Raw genomic sequence first — 19,718 nt, 5'->3', positions numbered from 1 at the left:
TGACATGTATTTATTCTGTAAAAACCTTTTTTTTTCTTCGAATCTTAAAGAATATTTTCAAAAAGAAGTGCATAGAAAACTATCCTTTTTGGGGGAATTATGACTTTTTTCAATAACTGTGCAGTGAGTTTTTGAAGAATGGTATTAAAATAATAGTTCTAACTTGTACACTAGTTAAAAATGTAATTTTTAGTGTACCAGCGCAAACACAAACTTGAAATGCGCTAAAAATCCGTAGTCATTTCTTAAAGATTTTATCGTAAAAGAGATAAAAATCACTGAAATGTCCTGAATTTTTTTAGCAAAGTTGAAATAGATGTAACAAAACATGGTTTCGTAAGTGTTTGGGTATGATAAAGTTGAAAACACTTTTGTTTAAATGAAGGAAAATGTATATGTCAATGGAAACAATACAGATTAAGAACTGGATTCCTGCTATATTTGCGCAAAAACCATGCATTTGGCCATTTGGCATCAAAATATATTATCTGAACACATAATTTCTAATAGAAAACAAGCTGGGTGAGGATCTTCATATGTTTTTTTTTTCACGTCTTGAGTAGTAGACTTAAGTACTTAAATTTCAATATATTCCTAACGATGCCGGTGGTGCAGGGGTATGCTGAACAAACCCAAGGCGGAAAGATCGCGTGTTCGATTCTCACTGCCGGAGGTTGAAAAATTATTTCCTATATTAAATGTAACTTAACTTAACTTTACTTTCAATTTCAAAAAGAAAAACCAACGAAATACTTATGTTTGTTTTTAAAAGAATGTGTGTGCCAAATTGCCCCCCCCCCCCCCTTTTGCCCCCATTTACTTCCTCGGGTTCGGTCCAGGGTACGCCACATCAAGTTATCATTAGTAATTCAATGAATTTTCCCTTAGAAAAACAAAATTTTGGTTACTGCTTGACTGAAATCGATTTAGACAAGAAAACTAGTGTCCGAGTTTGAAATTGGACGAAAAGAGCGTCTGAAATCAGTTATTTTGAATGTTACGGACATCGAGATTTCAAGGCATATAGCACGCATTTCCTCTTTTAATACCAATATGATAACTTGTATGTCTTTAACAGACTTGGGGCATTGTGTTTCCACCAAAACCTTACCCTATTAGCGCAACAATATGTCTCTACACGACTTTTGTCCCAAGGATTTCGTATTTTTTCACATTTTCTCCAAAAGTCACGTGACATTTCGAAACATCCCACGTGACCAAAAAAGGACGAATTATCTTTAAACGTAATTTTCTGAAATTTTTGATCAATTATCTTTCATATGAGCCCAACATGGCATGTGCATGACCATTGGTGCGAATGCAGTATTCAATTGAACTTTGATAGTGTCTTTTCGATAAGTAAAGGTCTAAAATGCCTGAAAGGGAAAGGGTTAATATTTTGCTTACACTTAGACTAGTGATAATGCTTTGGTTTACTCTAATTCAATTCAAACAAAACTGAAAAACCTTTTTGTGTTTTTTTATTTGCAATAAAGAAGGGGAAGTTAGGAAAATGCAGTGGGACAGAACATTTTAGGAAAATAAGGTCTCCTTAAAATCTTAGCAACAAAATTGAGACTAAGATTCTGAAATCAACAATTTTAACATGAGGACTTGTAAAAAAATAAAAAATAAATAAAATTGGACAGCTTTGTACAACTTAAGCAAATTTTAAATATTTTAAAAGAAATAATTACATCCATAAAAATAGATTTTATGACCATGTGTTTCACTTATACAAAAACAAAGATTGATGGATATAGAAGTACATATGATTCACTTATACAAAAACAAAGATTCATTGATATAGAAGTACATATGATTCACTTATACAAAAACAATGATTCATTGATAACAGTAAATATAGTCCGCACAACATAGGAAAATACAACAGTCAACAATAGTGGATGTAAACATGCCAATGAAGAAACACTCTCCATCTTGCAAGACAAATTGCACGCCATTATAGCTCAGGTTGACATCCCCAGAATGGATTTGATATCAACCTTCATACAGTCTTCAAGACAGAGTCTGTCATCTATCTGGCACAGCCACATGCACTATGATAACAAAGATATGTTTATTGTTTATGCACAACTACCAATATTTCTCAAAATCTTTTTCAATGCTCTGAAAATAAAAAAAAGAAGAATACAAATGTTTGCTAAATGAAAAAAAAGGAACATTACTGAAGTTATAACAGCTCTTATAAATGGACATCTGATCAAAGCTATATATGTCAAGATCATTTCCTGAATTAGGAAAATAATACAAATATTGATAGCAGTTTTACACAATTCAACATAGATAACAAATACAATGTAAGGAAGTTTTTGTTTTATTTGTGCTGTTTATACGAGGGTCTGGATGGGGTTTACAGAATAGAAAATATTGGACAAAAAGTGCAGAATAAATGGCAAAAAAATAAAGAATAGAGAATAATGCTGAAAAATAGTCATAAAAATTAAAGAACAAAGAAATGAAGGACCATCCAGACCACCTTATATACAAGACAAAGAAATGAAGGACCATCCAGACCACCTTATATACAAGACAAAGAAATGAAGGACCATCCAGACCACCTTATATACAAGACAAAGAAATGAAGGACCATCCAGACCACCTTATATACAAGACAAAGAAATGAAGGACCATCCAGAGATTCCAGACCACCTTATATACAAGACAAAGAAATGAAGGACCATCCAGAGATTCCAGACCACCTTATATACAAGACAAAGAAATGAAGGACCATCCAGAGATTCCAGACCACCTTATATACAAGACAAAGCAATGAAGGACCATCCAGAGATTCCAGACCACCTTATATACAAGACAAAGCAATGAAGGACCATCCAGAGATTCCAGACCACCTTATATACAAGACAAACAAATGAAGGACCATCCAGAGATTCCAGACCACCTTATATACAAGACAAAGAAATTCTAGTAAAATATCAATTTTTGACTTTTATCAATAAAAAATTGTAAAGGCTTCCTTCTCCTGTGACCGCTGCTGTAAGTGTAAGAGTGTAAAGTAGCACTCCACAGTTAGAAAAAAACATTAAAATTGAACCACAAAATGTTTTATCATCTTCAATCCCTGGCTTTCTAATACATTAACCTAACTGTTTGTGTTATACATGTGCATATGTATGTTATCAGTATCTTCCATAGATTTGATTTTTAAAAGTTAAAATGGTGAAAAATAATTCCTTTTTTGTGTATCCATGGCAACATTCTGCATTTATTTACCATAAAATACTGCAAAAAGGGGGGCAAAAATGTCACATATTCCCCCAAAATTTGGTTCAAACTAGAATTTCAATGCCTTTCAGTGATACCTTTTCAGAAACTGTTGATATAAATCTACCAAATGATCAAATAAAAAATGGGTGTCTTTCGCCTCATTTTTTCATAAAATTTAATTGCAAAGTTCGTGCGACAAAAAGTCGGAAAAAAACATTACAATAATTGCCGGACCAATATTTGGTATGGATATGAAAATACGGACTGTCATACAGAAAACAGCCCATATTACATACATTACATAATCTTGATGTTCCTATAAACCCACTATGAAGGCTATTTTAATCTTCAGCTATCCAAAAATGAATTTTATTCTACACTAGCTATCATATTTGAAAAATCCACAGGGGCCAAAATGCGAAACTACACACCTAACTGTGGAGTGCTACCTAATGTTCATGACTGCAAAAAACTAAAGTCTGATTATCAATAAAATACAGAAAGATCTATGGAAAAAAATGTAAATTTTGCTCAGGTGATCTCTTGCTTCTAACAAGGTTATTGTACACCTTTTTATCATTCCATACAATTAATATAGTTGACCATAAGCTTATAGTATATGAGAATCAGACCAAACCACAAAAACTTTACCAATGAACCATGAAAATGAGGTAAAGGTAAGATGAACCCTGCCAGACATCATACTATTATTTCATACACCAAATATACCTGACCTGCTGTTTAAAGTATAAGAGAAACAGATCTTATTACGAAAACTCAACCTTGATCACTGATCCATGAAGTAAGGTTGACATCTGGTGAACCCTGTCTGAAGGACATGTACACCTTGCAAGGATTTAATAAACCAAATACAGATATCATAAGTGGAAAAAATTTCTTGGACAAAAAAAAACTATACAGTTTTACATAAAGCAGTTGCTGAAATATGAAAATGAGGTCAAGGACAATGGACAAATAACAGATGTAAACTTTGTAACATAAGGCATCTATATATAAGGTATTCAGGTCTTCTACCTATTGAAATATATAGCTTTATACAAATAGTTTACATTGCAGATTAGCATCCCCTATGTCTCAGATTCTTCAACTTTTGTTGCAGCCAAGACAAAAACTTACGTTTGGTTCTGTATTTGGTGCATATCTTTTTACTGGTATTCCTTCTTTGTTCACTAGAAACTTTGTAAAATTCCATTTGATGAAACTGAAGCAAAAAAAGAAGAAAAAAGATGAATGCAATAGATTGTTTTATGATATTTTTTTCAGTTTGAGTTTTTACACAAAGGTTGGGCTTGATACTTACTCCCCAAATGTGCCTTTTTGTGTGTGTAAGATATTTACAACAAGAGGCTCTCAAGAACCTGAATCGCTCACCTGTAATTTTTGGCTGAAAATCTTTCATCAATGATTATTTTTGCTTTTCAATATTTATTAATGAGTGGCTTAAAAATGCCATTTAAATGTTCTTTGTATCTGTCATATTTTCTTCAAAAGCAAAAAAATGCATTTTACCCCTATGTTCCATTATAGCCATAGTGGCTATGTTTCTTGACGTGCAAGGATATAAAATACAAAATTTATACTAGATACTCTGATACTCATTCAGCCCTAGTTTGGCTCAAAAAAAATTAAAGTAAGGCAAGCAAATTAAACTAGAAGAACAAAGTGTGAAAAATTGTCTTTAAAGGGCAATAACTCCTTAAGAGGTCAATTGACAATTTTGGTCATATAAAACTTTTTTGTAGATCTTACTTCGCACCAAAAACTGCAAAATTTCCTTACAATAACCAATTTAGTGGCAGCAACCCAACAATGGGTTGTTCAGTTCGTCTGAAAATATCATGGCTAATAGATCTTGACTTATTGAACATTTTACCCAATGTCAGATTTGCTCTAAATGCTTTAGTTTTTGAGATATAAGCCAATAAAATGCTCCGTTGGGCACAGCTTGATACAACCGCAGAGGTCGAACCCTGAACAGTTGGGGCAAGTATGGACACAACATTCAAGCTTGATACAGCTCTGAATTTGGATTGTGATTAAATATTTGACACAGCATAGGTTTCTGACACAGAATGAATGTGGTCTAAGAACTTAAATTTTTTTAATTTACCTATTATGGTCCAATATCCAAAATCTAAATACATGGTTAGATTCAGCATATCAAAGAATCTAAAGAATTCAATTTTTGATGAAATCAAACAAAGTTTAATTTTGGACCCTTTTTGACCTCAATGTGGACCAATTTGATAACGGGCCCAAAAATCAAAATACATGGTTAGATTCAGCATATCAAAGAACCCCATATATTCAATTTTTGTTGAAATCAAACAAAGTTTTATTTTGGACCCCAACTTGGACCAACTTGAAAACTGGGCCCATAATAAAAATCTAAACACATGTTTAGATTCAGCATATCAAAGAACCCCAAGAATTCAATTTTTGTTAAAATCAAACTAAGTTTAATTTTGGACCCTTTGGACCTTAATGTAGACCAATTTAAAAAACGGGACCCAAAATTAAAAATCTAAATACACGGTTAGATTTGGCATATCAAAAACCCCAATAATTCAATTTTTGATGAAATCAAACAAAGTTTAGTTTTGGACCCTTTTGACCTCAATATGAACCAATTTGATAGCGGGGCCCACAAATAAAAATTCTAAATACATGGTTAGATTCAGCATTTCAAAGAACCCCATATATTCAATTTTTGTTGAAATCAAACAAAGTTTAATTTTGAACCCCAATTTGAACCAACTTGAAAAATGGGCCCAAAATCAAAAATCTAAATATATGTTTAGATTCAGCATATCAAAGAACCCCATATATTCAATTTTTGTTAAAAATCAAACTAAGTTTAATTTTGGACCCTTTGGACCTTAATGTAGTCCAATTTGAAAACTGGACCCAAAATTAATAAAATGCTCCGCTGGGGGCGCAGCTTGATACGACCGCAGAGGTCGAACCCTGAACAGTTGGGGCAAGTATGGACACAACATTCAAGCTTGATACAGCACTGAATTTGGATTGTAATTAAATATTTGACACAGCATAGGTTTCTGACACAGAATGAAAGTGGTCTGAGAACTTAAAAATTTTCAATTTACCTATTCATACATGTGATGGACTGTGAAACTCAGATCAGGAGATTGGGAAATTTTGGTCAGGAGATTAGGACTCAGATCAGGAGGTTTTTAATCGACATTAATTTTGTTGTAAATGTAACCGTGTGCTGTAAAAATGGTCTTTTAAAGTGTGTTTTCTTCAACTTTCCATCCAATTTATTATGTTTATAGTACCCTTGTACTTATAAAGTTTCTCCATCTTTATATTCTACATGTTCAATCTAACATTGTATTTTTCCAGTATGTTCTTTAAATTTTTTACTTCATATTCTATAAAACATTCATTGCAACCAGAACATTTGTTTAGCTATCTGCAAATAGTTTTTATTTTTTTTTTTCTCTTGCAAATAGTTTTTATTTGTAAACTCAGAAAATCATTTTATCTGTAAAATGAGGGTCATAGTTATTATATAAATTTCAATTTAAGCCTTGAAAGGAAGTCTAGAATCCTCAAATAATTTTCAAATTATTATTTTTTTATTTGTCCTAAGACATTTAAAATCATTTAATAACCATCCTTTTATGATTATTTGTTCAATTTATATTTTATTTATATTCTTTTAAAAATTTTCATTATTAAAAGGAAAGTAACTTAAAACAGGATAAATCAAGGGAAGTAACCCAATAAATACACAGTTTTTGTTACACAACGGCAGTTAGCCTGAGGTAAAAATCGTTGATTACCTGTATGTTTGACACCCAAGCTGACAAGTGAAGCCATATAATTATGCATGTTAATTGATTTACAGGTAAAATATAACTTCAGGTAATGTCAGTTACACCAGATGCCTGAGGTGATATGTTGGGCAGAAATTTTTCATTCATGAAAAATTTCATACACAGGATTTTTTCCTCTTCAACGGGAGGTCGGGAGGAGACCCCTGAAAACGGGATTATTGTACTCCCGTCGGGAGGTTCACATGTATGCCTATTCAAACCATATCATTATTATTTGCTTTTATATATAAATCAGAAATAACCAATTTAAAATGGAAAATGTTAAAGAAAAAAAAGGAAAAAAAAATCCCCCCCAATTTTTTGAACCCCCTTATGATTCATCACCCCCAAACTCAATCCCAGCTTTCCCTTTGTGGTATGGTACCTTGCAGTACAATTTCAGAGAGATTCATACACTTGAACACAAGTTATTGTCTGGAAACTAGAAAAATGCTTGTTTTTTGGCCCCTTTTTGGCCCCAAATTCCTAAACGTTTAGGGCAATTACCCCCAAACTCAATTCCAGCTTTCCCTTTGTGATATGGAACCTTGCAGTACAATTTCATAAAGATCCATACACTTACACACAAGTTATTGTCCTGAAACTAGAAAAATGCATGTTTTTTTTGCCCTTTTATGGCCCCTAATTACTAAAATTTTGAGGGAAAACCCCCAAAATCAATCCCAGCCTTCCCTTTGTGATATGGAACCTTGTAGTACAATTTCATAAAGATCCATACACTTACAAACAAGTTATTGTCATGAAACTAGAAAAATGCTTGTTTTTTGCCCCTTTTTGGCCCCTAATTCCTAAAATTTGGAGGAAATTACCCCAAAAATCAATCCCAGTATTCCCTTTGAGATATGGAACCTTGTAGTACAATTTCATAAAGATCCATACACTTACAAACAAGATATTGTCATGAAACTAGAAAAATGCTTGTTTTTTGCCCCTTTTTGGCCCCCAATTCCTAAAATTTGAAGGCAATTACCCCCAAAATCAATCCCAGCATTCCCTTTGTGATATGGAACCTTGTGGTACAATGTCAGAGAGATCCATACACTTACACACAAGTTATGTCTGTAAGTTACAAAAATGCTTATTTTTGGCCCCTTTTGGCCCCTAATTCCTTAACTGTTAGTACCATAACCCCCAAAATCAATCCCCACCTTCCTTTTGTGGTATTGAACCTTATGGTAAAATTTCATTGAGATCCATTCACTTAAACTAAAGTTAGAGTGCGAAAACTAATGTGTATTCGGACGACGACGCCGGACGACGACGACGCCGGCGACGACGACGACGACGACGCCAACGTCATACCAATATACGACCACAAAAATTTTTTTGCGGTCGTATAAAAATCTAAATACATGGTTAGATTCGGCATAACAAATTAATTAATGTGGTCAAAGATTTTACAAATCTAATGCGCAATACTGTGCAATTAAAGATTCCTTCTTGAAATTTTTCAATATTTGAAATTTGAAAAAAAATAATATTTGAAGAATAATTCTTTTTAATTTCTGAAATCTGAAATGAGAAAAAATTGACCCCCACAATTTCTTTTTAACCCCCCCCCCCCTTTTTCCCCAAAAAAATTCTTTCCCTCAAGATATGGTCATATTTCAATGGAGTTTGCAAACATAATTACCCATTTAAATTTACCATAGTGCTAACTTAATCTATTTTATAATAGAATTTAAAATATGGTGTCAAATCTTTCATATGGATTTTTTTGTAAAAAAAAAAAGATGCAACATTTGCAGATATTTTTACAGGTCTTCCTTTATAAATATGCATTTCTTTAAACATAATTTAAAAGCAGTGTAAGGGAAGTAATCAAAACGTTGTATTTGGATTACCTCCCTTACACTGTTTTAAATTGTCTTAATTGTTCATTAACCATTACTTAATACATAATTTAAAAGCAGTGTAAGGGAGGTAATTCAAATGATGTATTTGATTTATCTCCCTTACACTGCTTTAAATTATGTTTTGTACTAAAGTATTTGTCCATTAACCAGGACAACCGTGTTTTTCCCCCTTGTGCCCCTAATTCCTAAACAGTTTGAGCAATCACCCCCCAAAGCAAATCCTAACCATCCCTTTGTGGTATGGAAACTTGTGGTATAATTTCAGAGAGATCCATACACCGTTCCACAATTTATTGTCTGGAAACTAGAAAATGCTTATTTTTGGCCCCATTTGGCCCCTAATTCCTTAACTGTTGGTACCATAACCCCCAAAATCAATCCCAACCTTCCTTTTGTGGTATTCAACCTTATGGTAAAATTTAATAGAGATCCAGTCACTTAAACTAAAGTTATAGTGCGATAACCAATGTGTCTTTGGACGATGACGACAACGCCGCCACCAACGTCATACCAATATATGACCGCAAAAAATTTTTGCAGTTGTATAAAAACTGCATTTGACCCCTATGTTCTATTTTTAGCCATGGCGGCCATGTTTGTTGATGGGTCAAAACTTCGGATACAATTTATAAACTATATACCCTAAGGAACATTAAGTTAAAGATTGAAGGTATTTGGCCAGTAGTTTCAGTGGAGAAGATTCTTGAAATAGTTTACGACAGACGACGACGACCTCCAAGTGATGGCATAAGCTCACATGGGGCCCTTCGGGCCTGGTGAGCTAAAAAGGGTGGGCTGATTACTTACTCCCTGAGTGTGCCTTCTTGTTTGTGTTTAAGATATTTACACAAAGGTAGGGCTTAATACTTACTCCACAAGTGTGCCTTTTTGTTTGTGTTTAAGGTATTTACACAAACAGTGGGCTTGATACTCACTCCACAAGTGTGCCTTTTTGTTTGTGTTAAAGATATTTGCACAAAGGGTGGGCTTGATACTTACTCCACAAGTGTGCCTTTTTGTTTCTTTTTGAGATATCAAAGATACTTACTCCCCGAGTGTGCCTCCTTGTTTCTGTCAGAGATATTTAAAAAAGATACTTACTCCCCCAGTGTGCCTTCATGTTTCTCTCTGAGATATTTTAAAAGATACTTACTCCCCAAGTGTGCCTCCATGTTTTTCTCTGAGATATTTTAAAAGATACTTACTCTCTGAGTGTGCCTCCATGCTTCTCTCTGAGATATTTTAAAAGATACTTACTCCCCGAGTGTGCCTCCTTGTTTATGTTTGAGATATTTAAATAAAGGATGGCCATCATTTCCATTCACATTTATCTTTGAGAACATATCAAACTGAACACCAAATTTATCTGTGACAAAACTCTTTATTTCTGCTTCAGTTCCAGGTTCCTTCAAATAAATAAACATTTCCTGTTTAACATTGCCGTACTTACGTATGTCCAAGGATCTAAACACATTTATTTCTGAAATTTGTATACTAAAACTTCATGAAGGCAGGATATATAGTAATTGTTTCATTTGTCTATCAATATTTTGTACCCACATCTCGTCTTAAACAATTGACTGGATTTAATAAGTTTTAGAGAATCTTTAGACTCTATTGGTATTTGAGTTCTTATTAATCAATGAGTTACTCTGATTGATCTCGGTGAACAAACCCATTTCTTATAATTAGTAACAGTATAAGCTGACTGGTCAAATATACATTTCATGTAAATTAGAGAAGGGAAAGAATCATTACCTGACTTCCAAACTGATTACAGGGAAATCCAAGGATCCTAAGACCTTTCGATTCAGCATACTTGGCGTGCAAAGCTTGTAGCTGAGTGTAGTTCTTTTCTGTGAACCCTCATTTGGATGCACAATTTAAGATTAATACAACATGACCTCTGAAATATTGAAATGAAAAAATACAATCAATACTTTTTCCCAGTATCATGTTTAAGGATGTATTCTTCTGATGTTTCAGTCTCGTTGAAATCTTGTTCTGGAATCATTTCCAAAACATGTGATACAAGTGGAAAATATCAATGAATTTTAAAAATATTACAATCAAACTAAACTCTGTGAAAAATCTGTGTACTTACAACAAGTAGTTTTTGAGTAATAAAATTTTAAAATTTTAAAACCAATCCTGTCAGTCTCTTCAGCCAAAATGTTGAGAAAATGGGTTAGGGGTACAAGAAATGATTTTACCAAAAATATGTACATCCCATATGAATTTTTTCTTTTCAAATTTCTTTGCTATGTATTTTTTCAATCATTTATAACAAAGCAGTTGAAATATTATGCTTTTTGTTCTAAAAAAGGAGAAAAATCCCAAATTTACAAAATTGACAGCATGGTCAATTTGACACGAAAAAGCAACAAAATTTTATAAAACTTTCTAATATTAACAACTACCTATAGTTTTGTTTTAAGTTGAATTTATTCAAATTGGTCCACTTCGTCTATAGTGAAAGGATGAAAAAAGTTTAATTGTGGAACTGTGATTTTTTTCATGATAATAGCCCAATAATGGGTAAAAATTGATGAAAAATGGGAAAATCATTAAAATTGGGTACTTTCAAATGGCTGTAGCAAAAAATGAAGTGCACCACCATATGATTTTTGCTTCATCAACTACTTTCTTACAGTCACATAAACCCAAAAATCAGGTTAAGAAAAAAGTTTAATTCTAGAAATTATTGGCTCCTCAGAGGTGTACATCCTTAAAATACCATTTGTACCGTTGATTAACCAAATAAAACAAAAAAAAACAATAGTGGTAAAATGTCTTGTCAGTGGGTCAAGGTCAGGTGCCTCCTGATTGACAAAATGGACATCTTACATCCATACTATAGTCTAAATATAGTACACCTATATTAGAGTAAACAAAAAACCTGACTTTGGCAGGAAAACATAACTTTGATGATTTAACTTTGTCACAATCTGATGACTTTTAACTTTGTCACAATCTGATGACTTTTAACTTTGTCACAATCTAATGACTTTAATTTTGTCACAATCTGATGACTTTTGTCAGACTGACATCCACACCTTATCACCATTCTATAGATGTCACAATCTGATGACTTTTGTCAGACATCCACACCTTATGACCAGTCTATAGATTAAATATACAGTGTAGTTGACACACTGTCACAGCTCAGATACTTAAATTTGACTTTTGTTCATTATCCAACCATAACAATAAGGGCATTGTCAACCGCCATATGCCATACATATCTCTATTCTCCCCTTCTGTTGTCTGTGTTTTTCACTGGTGAGACAAAATGGTGAAATGTTAATCAAATTCTTTCCATTGCAAATTTTGAAACAACATGATCAATGCAATGTATGTATGTTTTCCCTTAAATACTTTATATTTATGCATACAATATGTATAAATACACCTTCTAAGTCCTTTTTGACAGTACTTACTCACATAAATCATTAAAATGATCAAAGCAAAGTCCATGCTGTCAGCCAGCCAATCTTACTTGATTACAAAAAGCAGCAAATCAATATACATGTATATACATGTACATCTCATAAAAATTGTTTAACCCCGCCACATTTTGATTTGTTAATCCCAAGGCCCGAACTTTATCAGTTATTGTTATATGTCATACATGTATATTAAAATTTTTGGTTATTTAGAGAATCTGGTGATAATGACAGATGAGTGACATCAGAGCCAGATTGGACAGCTTAACATCAATGACAAGTATGATCCTTGGTAAGGTTTCTCCTAAATGTTTACTTACTTATATTTTTCTAATGATACTTCATTGCCATCAATATCTTTGGCAGAAAATTCATAAATAGATGTTGCTTTCTTCCACCAATCTTTTTCTGCTGCCTGTATGGAGCAAAAAGTTTCATAAAGTTAAAGTTCTACAAGTATATTTGCATGTGTTGATTTCTTATTAGAACTGATAACTTGATTGTGGAACATTAAATAAACTCTTTACTTCAAAAGACTTTACAACTTAAGCTGCTGACCATATATGAAGTCATTTGTCTTAGTAGTCATGGTCGTTTCTGGTAAAAGTGTAATGAAAATATGAGTTTGGACAAAAGGGCAAGGAGATTGTGATATAGCTCCACAGTTATAGTGGTGGTATTAAAATTAGTAAAATTAAAAAAAGAAATGTGCCCAAGGACATTAATGCCCCGGTCAAGCTTTATAACTCTAGAACGGAAAATGACTCACAATCTAAATTCGAACTCTGTCTGCATGCTGCCAGAGGTTCTTAGCATTGTGTATGAGTTTCATAAAATTTGGATGAGACAAACTTAAGTTCAAGTGTGGAAATGAAAAAATTTGCAATGTTCCAAGTTATAAAGGGGCATATCACTAATATGGTAAGTGACTAATGGCCCAAATTCGAAATCTGTCTGAGATTTTTTATTCTTAGCATTGTGTATGAGTTTCATAAATTTTGCATGAGGAAAACTTAATTAACACAGCTATAGTAATCTCAAATAATAAAGAGCTCCAGATAAGCTGCATATTTGAGTGATTACACAATAAATACAACCAAAATCCAATCTGTTTGTCAATTTAAGTGTTTTTAAAAAAACCTATTTCATGCAAAGGAGAACCAAATTACATATCAAAACTATGCTTTCTTGACCTTTCTAGCTATTGTATTGTGCGTAATTTACCCTAACTGATAAATTGTCGCATAATTTATCTTTTTTTGCAATTTTGATAAAACAACTTTTGTTTGAAAATTAGAGCACCCAACGAAATAGCTATCTGAGTTCCTTTTGGAATTTCTAAATCGTTTGCCCCTTGCTTGAATTTTGTATCTCTAGTAAATGGCATAACTCTTTTCAAAATATTGATCGGCACTGATTTTCAAACTTGTCGGAAACATTGCTGATATATATAAACCTTTTATATAAATAAATTTGATAAAAATGTGGCAAAAACTGTACATGTGAGAGCCCTTACAATGCAATTTTCCATTTAATTAATATTTACAAGGGGCATATCTCTTTCAAAAATAATTGATCAGCACTGATTTTCTTAATAGTTTGAAATATTGCTGACATAAACCTATGATATATACATGTAAGTTTCATAAAAATCTGGCAAGAATTGTACACACAAGAGTACTAACAATGCAATTTTCCATACAATTAATATTGCCAAGGGGCATAACTCTTTAAAAAATAATTGATCAACAATGATTTTCTAAATTATCTGAGATATTGCTGATATAAATCTTTGAAAAAAATATGGCAAAAATTGTTCATGTGAAAGCGCTTACAATGCAATTTTCCATTTAATCAATAATTACAAGGAGCATATCTCTTTTAAAAACAATTGATTGGCATTGATTTTCTAAATTGTCCAAGACATCAATTGCTGATATATACATTTGATATAAATTTGATAAAATATGGCGAAAATTGTACATGTGAGAATGTTAACAATGCAATTTTGCCTATAATTAATATTACCAAGGGGCATAGCTCTTTTCAAAACAATTGATTGGTACTGATTATCTTAATTGTTTTTGACATTGCTGATATATACCTTTGATATAAATTTGATAAAATCTGGCGAAAACTGTACATGTGAGAACACTTACAATGCAATTTTCCATATATATATAATTAATATTTCTAAGGGGCATAACTTTTTTGAAAATAATTTATAGTCACTGATTTTTCGAACTTGTCTGAGACATTGCTGATATAAGTTATATAAAAATCTGGCAAGAATTGCACACGCGAGAGCGCTAACAAGACTGGATGGACAGGCGCACAGGCGGACCTTTGTATTTTGACGTTGCAGGGGGGACCAAAAGAAATTAGATTAGGGTCAATGTTGTGGTGTAAAACCCAAAACATTCAGGAGCTTGGTGGTGAAAATCACAATTTGGTATATGTCTGGAGGGTGCATTGGAATTGGTGATGCAAATGAAAAATATTTCACAATTGTGTAAACAACTGTGGGTAAAAACCCCAATTTGTAAATTCTTATATGGAGCTCTGAAATATACTATTCCCAGGGTTATGGTATAGGATAAGTTGTTGAAAAATAGTTTGTTTTAATTGTATTGTATTTATCTTCGTATTATGAGTTTTCGTGCTATTACAATTTCCATTGAAAAAGTACGCATAGTCCGAATTCATATGACGTACGAAAACATGATCTGACCATATATTTGTGCTTAAAAAATGTTTTCCCCGAGAAGAAACCCATGTCCTCCCCTTAAAAAAAGATGAATGGTTGTTCCCAGTGTATTACCTCACTGGCTGAAAGTGAGGATCCCATGTCTATAGCTATAGCTCGGAATTTATCGTGAAAGGGTTTATTGCCAATAGCTACTTGTTCTAAAAATAGAATTGGTGCCGCATGTCGAAATTGGGTCACTGTCGCTCATTTAATATTGCATTTGCGTTTCCCCGCGTACTTCAACGTTGGTAATTCTATGTTAAAAAAGACTTACCATGCTTCTAAATAACCTAGATAATCCGCCCTTTGGTCCAGGAAGCGAAAGAATTTTAGATATGTAAAAAGTCATCTGATCTAAATCAATCCAACGTTTGAATAGACTAATAATTGGACCAGTGTTGGAATATAATCCGCAACGTATTTCTTCGTTTTGATGATTACTGAGGGTCTGGTTGGGGTCCTCGATTTTTGTATTCTTTCATTTTTTAGGCCATTTTTCTCTATTCTTTATACTTTTTGCCCACTATTCTCTATTCATTTTATATTTCAGCACCTCATTATTCTCTATTTTTTTATCCATTTTTCTCTATTCTTTATATTTTTTGCCCACTTTTCTCTATTCTCTACTAGAAACAGACCCTTTCGCTCCTTCCGAGCCCTTATTCAAAAACTTAAACTGGATTACAGTTGAACAGGGAATGAAATGTCACAAGTTTGTGATGACATTTAAGTGCATCAAAAATGATGCCCCATCATATCTTACTAGCAAGTTTCATTATGTTTCAGACAGAAATCCATACCCATTGAGAAATGCTGTTCAAGGAAACCTCATACTCCCTAAACCAAAAATAGAATTGTTCAAGAAATCTTTTATGTATTCTGGACCATTCTTGTGGAATAACTTTGCCAATATCGTTAAGAAATATTACAAATGTTAATTCTTTCAAATACAAAATAACAGATAATTTATTGAAATCAACCTGTTGAAAAAAATATTGAATACTGATTATTTCATCATGTTTATTTTTTCATAACATTTTTATCAAGTTGTATTTAACATTATCATCATGCTTGACTTTTATACTAATGTATGCCATGTATATGTTTGCTTTTTTGTTTATGATTTTCTATGATGAGGGCCTCAGGGAAGATTAGTTATATACTGCTAACTGTGTAAACCTCTGTTATTGTTGTTGTTGTTGTTATTCTGTAACCCCCACACCTTCATTACTAGCAAATGCGCGTACGTGGGTAAGTTAAGAATACCACACCTTCATTACTAGCAGATGCGCGTACGTGGGGTAAGTTAAGAATACATATATTGTGTATTTACAAATAGCACAGGTACTTTGTGATAAGATAAAATTTTTTTGCATTCCCCCCGCTTTTAAACAAAATTCGTTACTCTTTTGTATTCTATAATTTCAATTACTTGCGTGTTTTTCTGTGTTAAACTTTCATAAATATACTAGAATTAACATCTGTTTACTATTTACTATCAATTGCCAGTTTACAAGTATCCACAGCGGTCACTGATAATATCTCTACATTTTAGACAGCCCACCAAACACAGAACATTTTAGAAACGTTTTTTTAAGGTTTCAAATAAGTTAGTGTCGAAAAAACGTTTAAGAAATGTTATTAAAATGTTAAATTGAAACGTTTTCTGGAACTATAGTAGAAATGTTTCTGCAAACATTTTTTAAACGTTAAAAAAACATTTTTTCAAAAATGTTTTTGATGAACATAAATAATACATTTTAAAACAACGTTTTTAATTTGGTTTTTTAATAATGTTTCAAAAATGTTTTTTAATAAGTATAGAATAACTTTATAAATCATGTTTCCCATATCACCGCAATATTTTTGTTTTTAATAATTACTTTCAATTTTTAATTTACAAAAAGTCATCTTCGATCTGTCGATATGTGATGATATGCTATGTCAAAAAAAATTCTTGTATTCTAATAACTGGTTTCTTTTCTGTAGAACCGGGAACCAGTTGTAACTTATTAGTTAGTTTCGTATTTTATTTCTATATTTCCATTTATCGTATCTCTAAAGTATTATCATATTCGGAGATAGACATTTTAACTGAGAAAATGTATTATTTGCGACAATAATTTGTATTAAAGCAGAATTCTTCATTAGATAAAATCTGTTCGAAACTTCCGGATACTCTCACCGCCTTTTTTGAATTGGAAAAACAACAACACTAGACATGCTAGAAGAGCAGTTCTACAGAATAGCGTTCAGTCTATGAGGTATGTATAAAATCAATAAACATTCGATGTATTTTGTAGAAATTGAGAGAAATTACTGCATTATTTTCTCCATGACATTCGTATGATTTGCATGAGTCTATTTACATGATTAACAGATTTAACTACTACAGGCATAAATTCACATTCACCACTGCATGATGCCATCACGTGTCAATTTGTCATGCCTCGTGGGCTACTGGTCTGACTTTTACACGAGTTAAATAAAAACAAGCCTCCGAATACAGCATAATTAATCATTTAAACTACCCAGAGCGTAGTCAAATAATAATGACCTTTTTGTACGGCTTTCTTATTTGACAAAAAAAAATGTGGACGCCCTCCAACTTCGTAGCAACAGCAAAAATCAAAAGTATCCTTTCAAGACGTCATATTTTTTTTGGACTACCCATAGCCGTGCTGCCAGTGCTGGGCCTCATTTTACAAAATATCTTATGTCTGACTAAAATTGATTGTAACTTGCCAGTCATGAACAATTCAGTATACCGCAAAATGTAACTGCATTTGATACGTTACACGATAGAAACATATTGATAACACTAAACAGTTAAAAAGTAATCATAATCAACTGTTATAGTAAATAAAAATATTACGCAAGGGCACCTGACGAGGATGAACGGCCTTGGTCGAACTTGACCTGAATGATATCCGAAACACCAGGTGTAATATCATCAATTAAAGAAATTCATATACGACCAGTGTTGATTACCACAGATCATTTACGTTCGGAAAATACTTTCAAATAAATAGATGTGTAAAAGTTTATAATGTAACACCAGAACAATCTACCGAGAAAAGGTCAAATCAGATTTTAACAGTTAAAGATAATATATATTAATTTAAAGTAAATATATATAAGCGAAACATGCTATATATATGAATAAAAAAATCATGCATTAATAGAATAAACCTGTAATTGAAGACAAACATTCAAATGCATATAAAATTGCATATAACGTATACACAGCGATACATGGAAAATCATTATAGAAACTCGATACGGACAAGAAATAAAATATCTTTTAGGCAATAATATTAGTAGGTTTTGCTAAGATTGGTTCATGGACACGATTATTTATAAACAAATATTTGATTTCTCGAAAAATAAATAAATAACAACAGGACTAAATTGTAATTTTGTAGGTCTAGTATTTGGTGTCACAGGGTGGTCACAGCCCTTCAAACTGTATAGGAAGGATGATGAAAAAGTGTGGCACTAATCAGTTATAGGCCAAATACAGTCTGAAGGGGCAAAAGGGAAAAGAGGCATTCACAGGTCACCCTTTGTGCAGGATAATCATGAGTAAGTTGATTAAGAAAATATGTCGAACATTTAAAAGCAAGTGCCATTAATATAGATTGGATTTTTTATCTGACTTTAATCTCAAAAAGAATTCATATGAATTCTCACTTATTATTTTAGATAGAAACAGAGTGCAAAGTTACATAAAGTTATTATATATATATAAAAGTTTAAAGAAGTTAAAAATAATAATGAAATATATCTTTTTAATTCTGTAATACTTTTTCAGAAAGTTGTGCAAGAGTGTTCCCAAAATCCAAGGTTTCCGATATGGAGGGAGTCTTAATTGACTTCCTTAAACAGGCCCCACACAAGCCAGGAGGACCAAAATATAAGGTATTTTTCAACTGAATAAAATATCTTAATATACGTTTAAGTGGAAGGTTTTATTTATTTAAAAGTTTATTTTTGCAATTTGAACATCAATACACAAATTTCTGAGCCACTTATAACAATATACCATTTGCCAACCATGCAGAACTTCTGTTTATTTAGAGACATTAGAATAATACATTGTTATGTTCTTGACGATGGAATTATTGTCTTTATCCTGCAAGTAAAACATTGAGATTTACATTTGTAGCAATTGCTTTTGACATGTAAAATATTATTTATGTTTTTTGCCTATCTTAATAATTACTTGGATTGCAAAAAATAGGATAATTTCCCCTTTATAGATTTAATGAAATAGCTTGATTAAAAGGGAGTACAACAACTAACTGGGGTTAAGAGTTATATGCTAAACAGTGTACTTGGGCGTACTGATCTCATTAACAAATTGCTTTTGATCATTTCAGAAACCTGTAAGAAAAGGACAGATGATTGCGCAAGAAGAATTGGAGTCCGAACAAATAAATATGTTTAAAAGTACATTGATTCTACTGATTTTAGTCCTGTCAATACTGTTTTTTGTTGTTGCAAAGTGATTAAAGATGTTTATAAAACTATA

The 19,718-nt window shown here is 32.4% G+C and overlaps 1 protein-coding gene and 2 long non-coding RNA genes across 4 annotated transcripts; 1 reads left to right on the top strand and 2 right to left on the bottom strand.

The window, feature by feature from the left end:
- Positions 1-1,397: 1,397 nt before the first annotated feature.
- LOC127714052 (glutathione peroxidase-like) lies at positions 1,398-15,570 on the bottom strand. Of its 2 annotated transcripts, none has more exons than XM_052220002.1 (6): positions 15,459-15,570; positions 12,756-12,850; positions 10,748-10,895; positions 10,247-10,395; positions 4,387-4,471; positions 1,398-2,130 (listed from the first exon to the last, which is right to left on the bottom strand). In XM_052220002.1, the coding sequence occupies exons 1-6, from the start codon at positions 15,531-15,533 to the stop codon at positions 2,098-2,100; spliced, it is 585 nt and encodes a 194-aa protein (XP_052075962.1). In that variant the 5' UTR covers positions 15,534-15,570; the 3' UTR covers positions 1,398-2,097. The 2 variants fall into 2 exon arrangements, with proteins under 2 accessions (XP_052075962.1, XP_052075969.1); XM_052220009.1 differs by lacking the exon at positions 15,459-15,570 and adding an exon at positions 15,257-15,356.
- On the bottom strand, positions 6,760-8,681 carry LOC127714083 (uncharacterized). Its single transcript, XR_007987551.1, has 2 exons — positions 7,983-8,681; positions 6,760-7,821 (listed from the first exon to the last, which is right to left on the bottom strand). It is a non-coding gene; the product is annotated as an uncharacterized LOC127714083 (long non-coding RNA).
- A 1,796-nt stretch (positions 15,571-17,366) lies between the features above and the next one.
- On the top strand, positions 17,367-19,718 carry LOC127734133 (uncharacterized). The gene is made up of 4 exons (XR_007997433.1): positions 17,367-17,448; positions 18,610-18,769; positions 18,999-19,105; positions 19,567-19,718. It is a non-coding gene; the product is annotated as an uncharacterized LOC127734133 (long non-coding RNA).

Source organism: Mytilus californianus, unplaced genomic scaffold (assembly GCF_021869535.1).
Source record: "Mytilus californianus isolate M0D057914Y unplaced genomic scaffold, xbMytCali1.0.p SCAF_1, whole genome shotgun sequence".
Lineage (NCBI taxonomy): Eukaryota > Metazoa > Mollusca > Bivalvia > Mytilida > Mytilidae > Mytilus > Mytilus californianus.
This window is presented reverse-complemented; position numbering and strand designations above follow the sequence as displayed.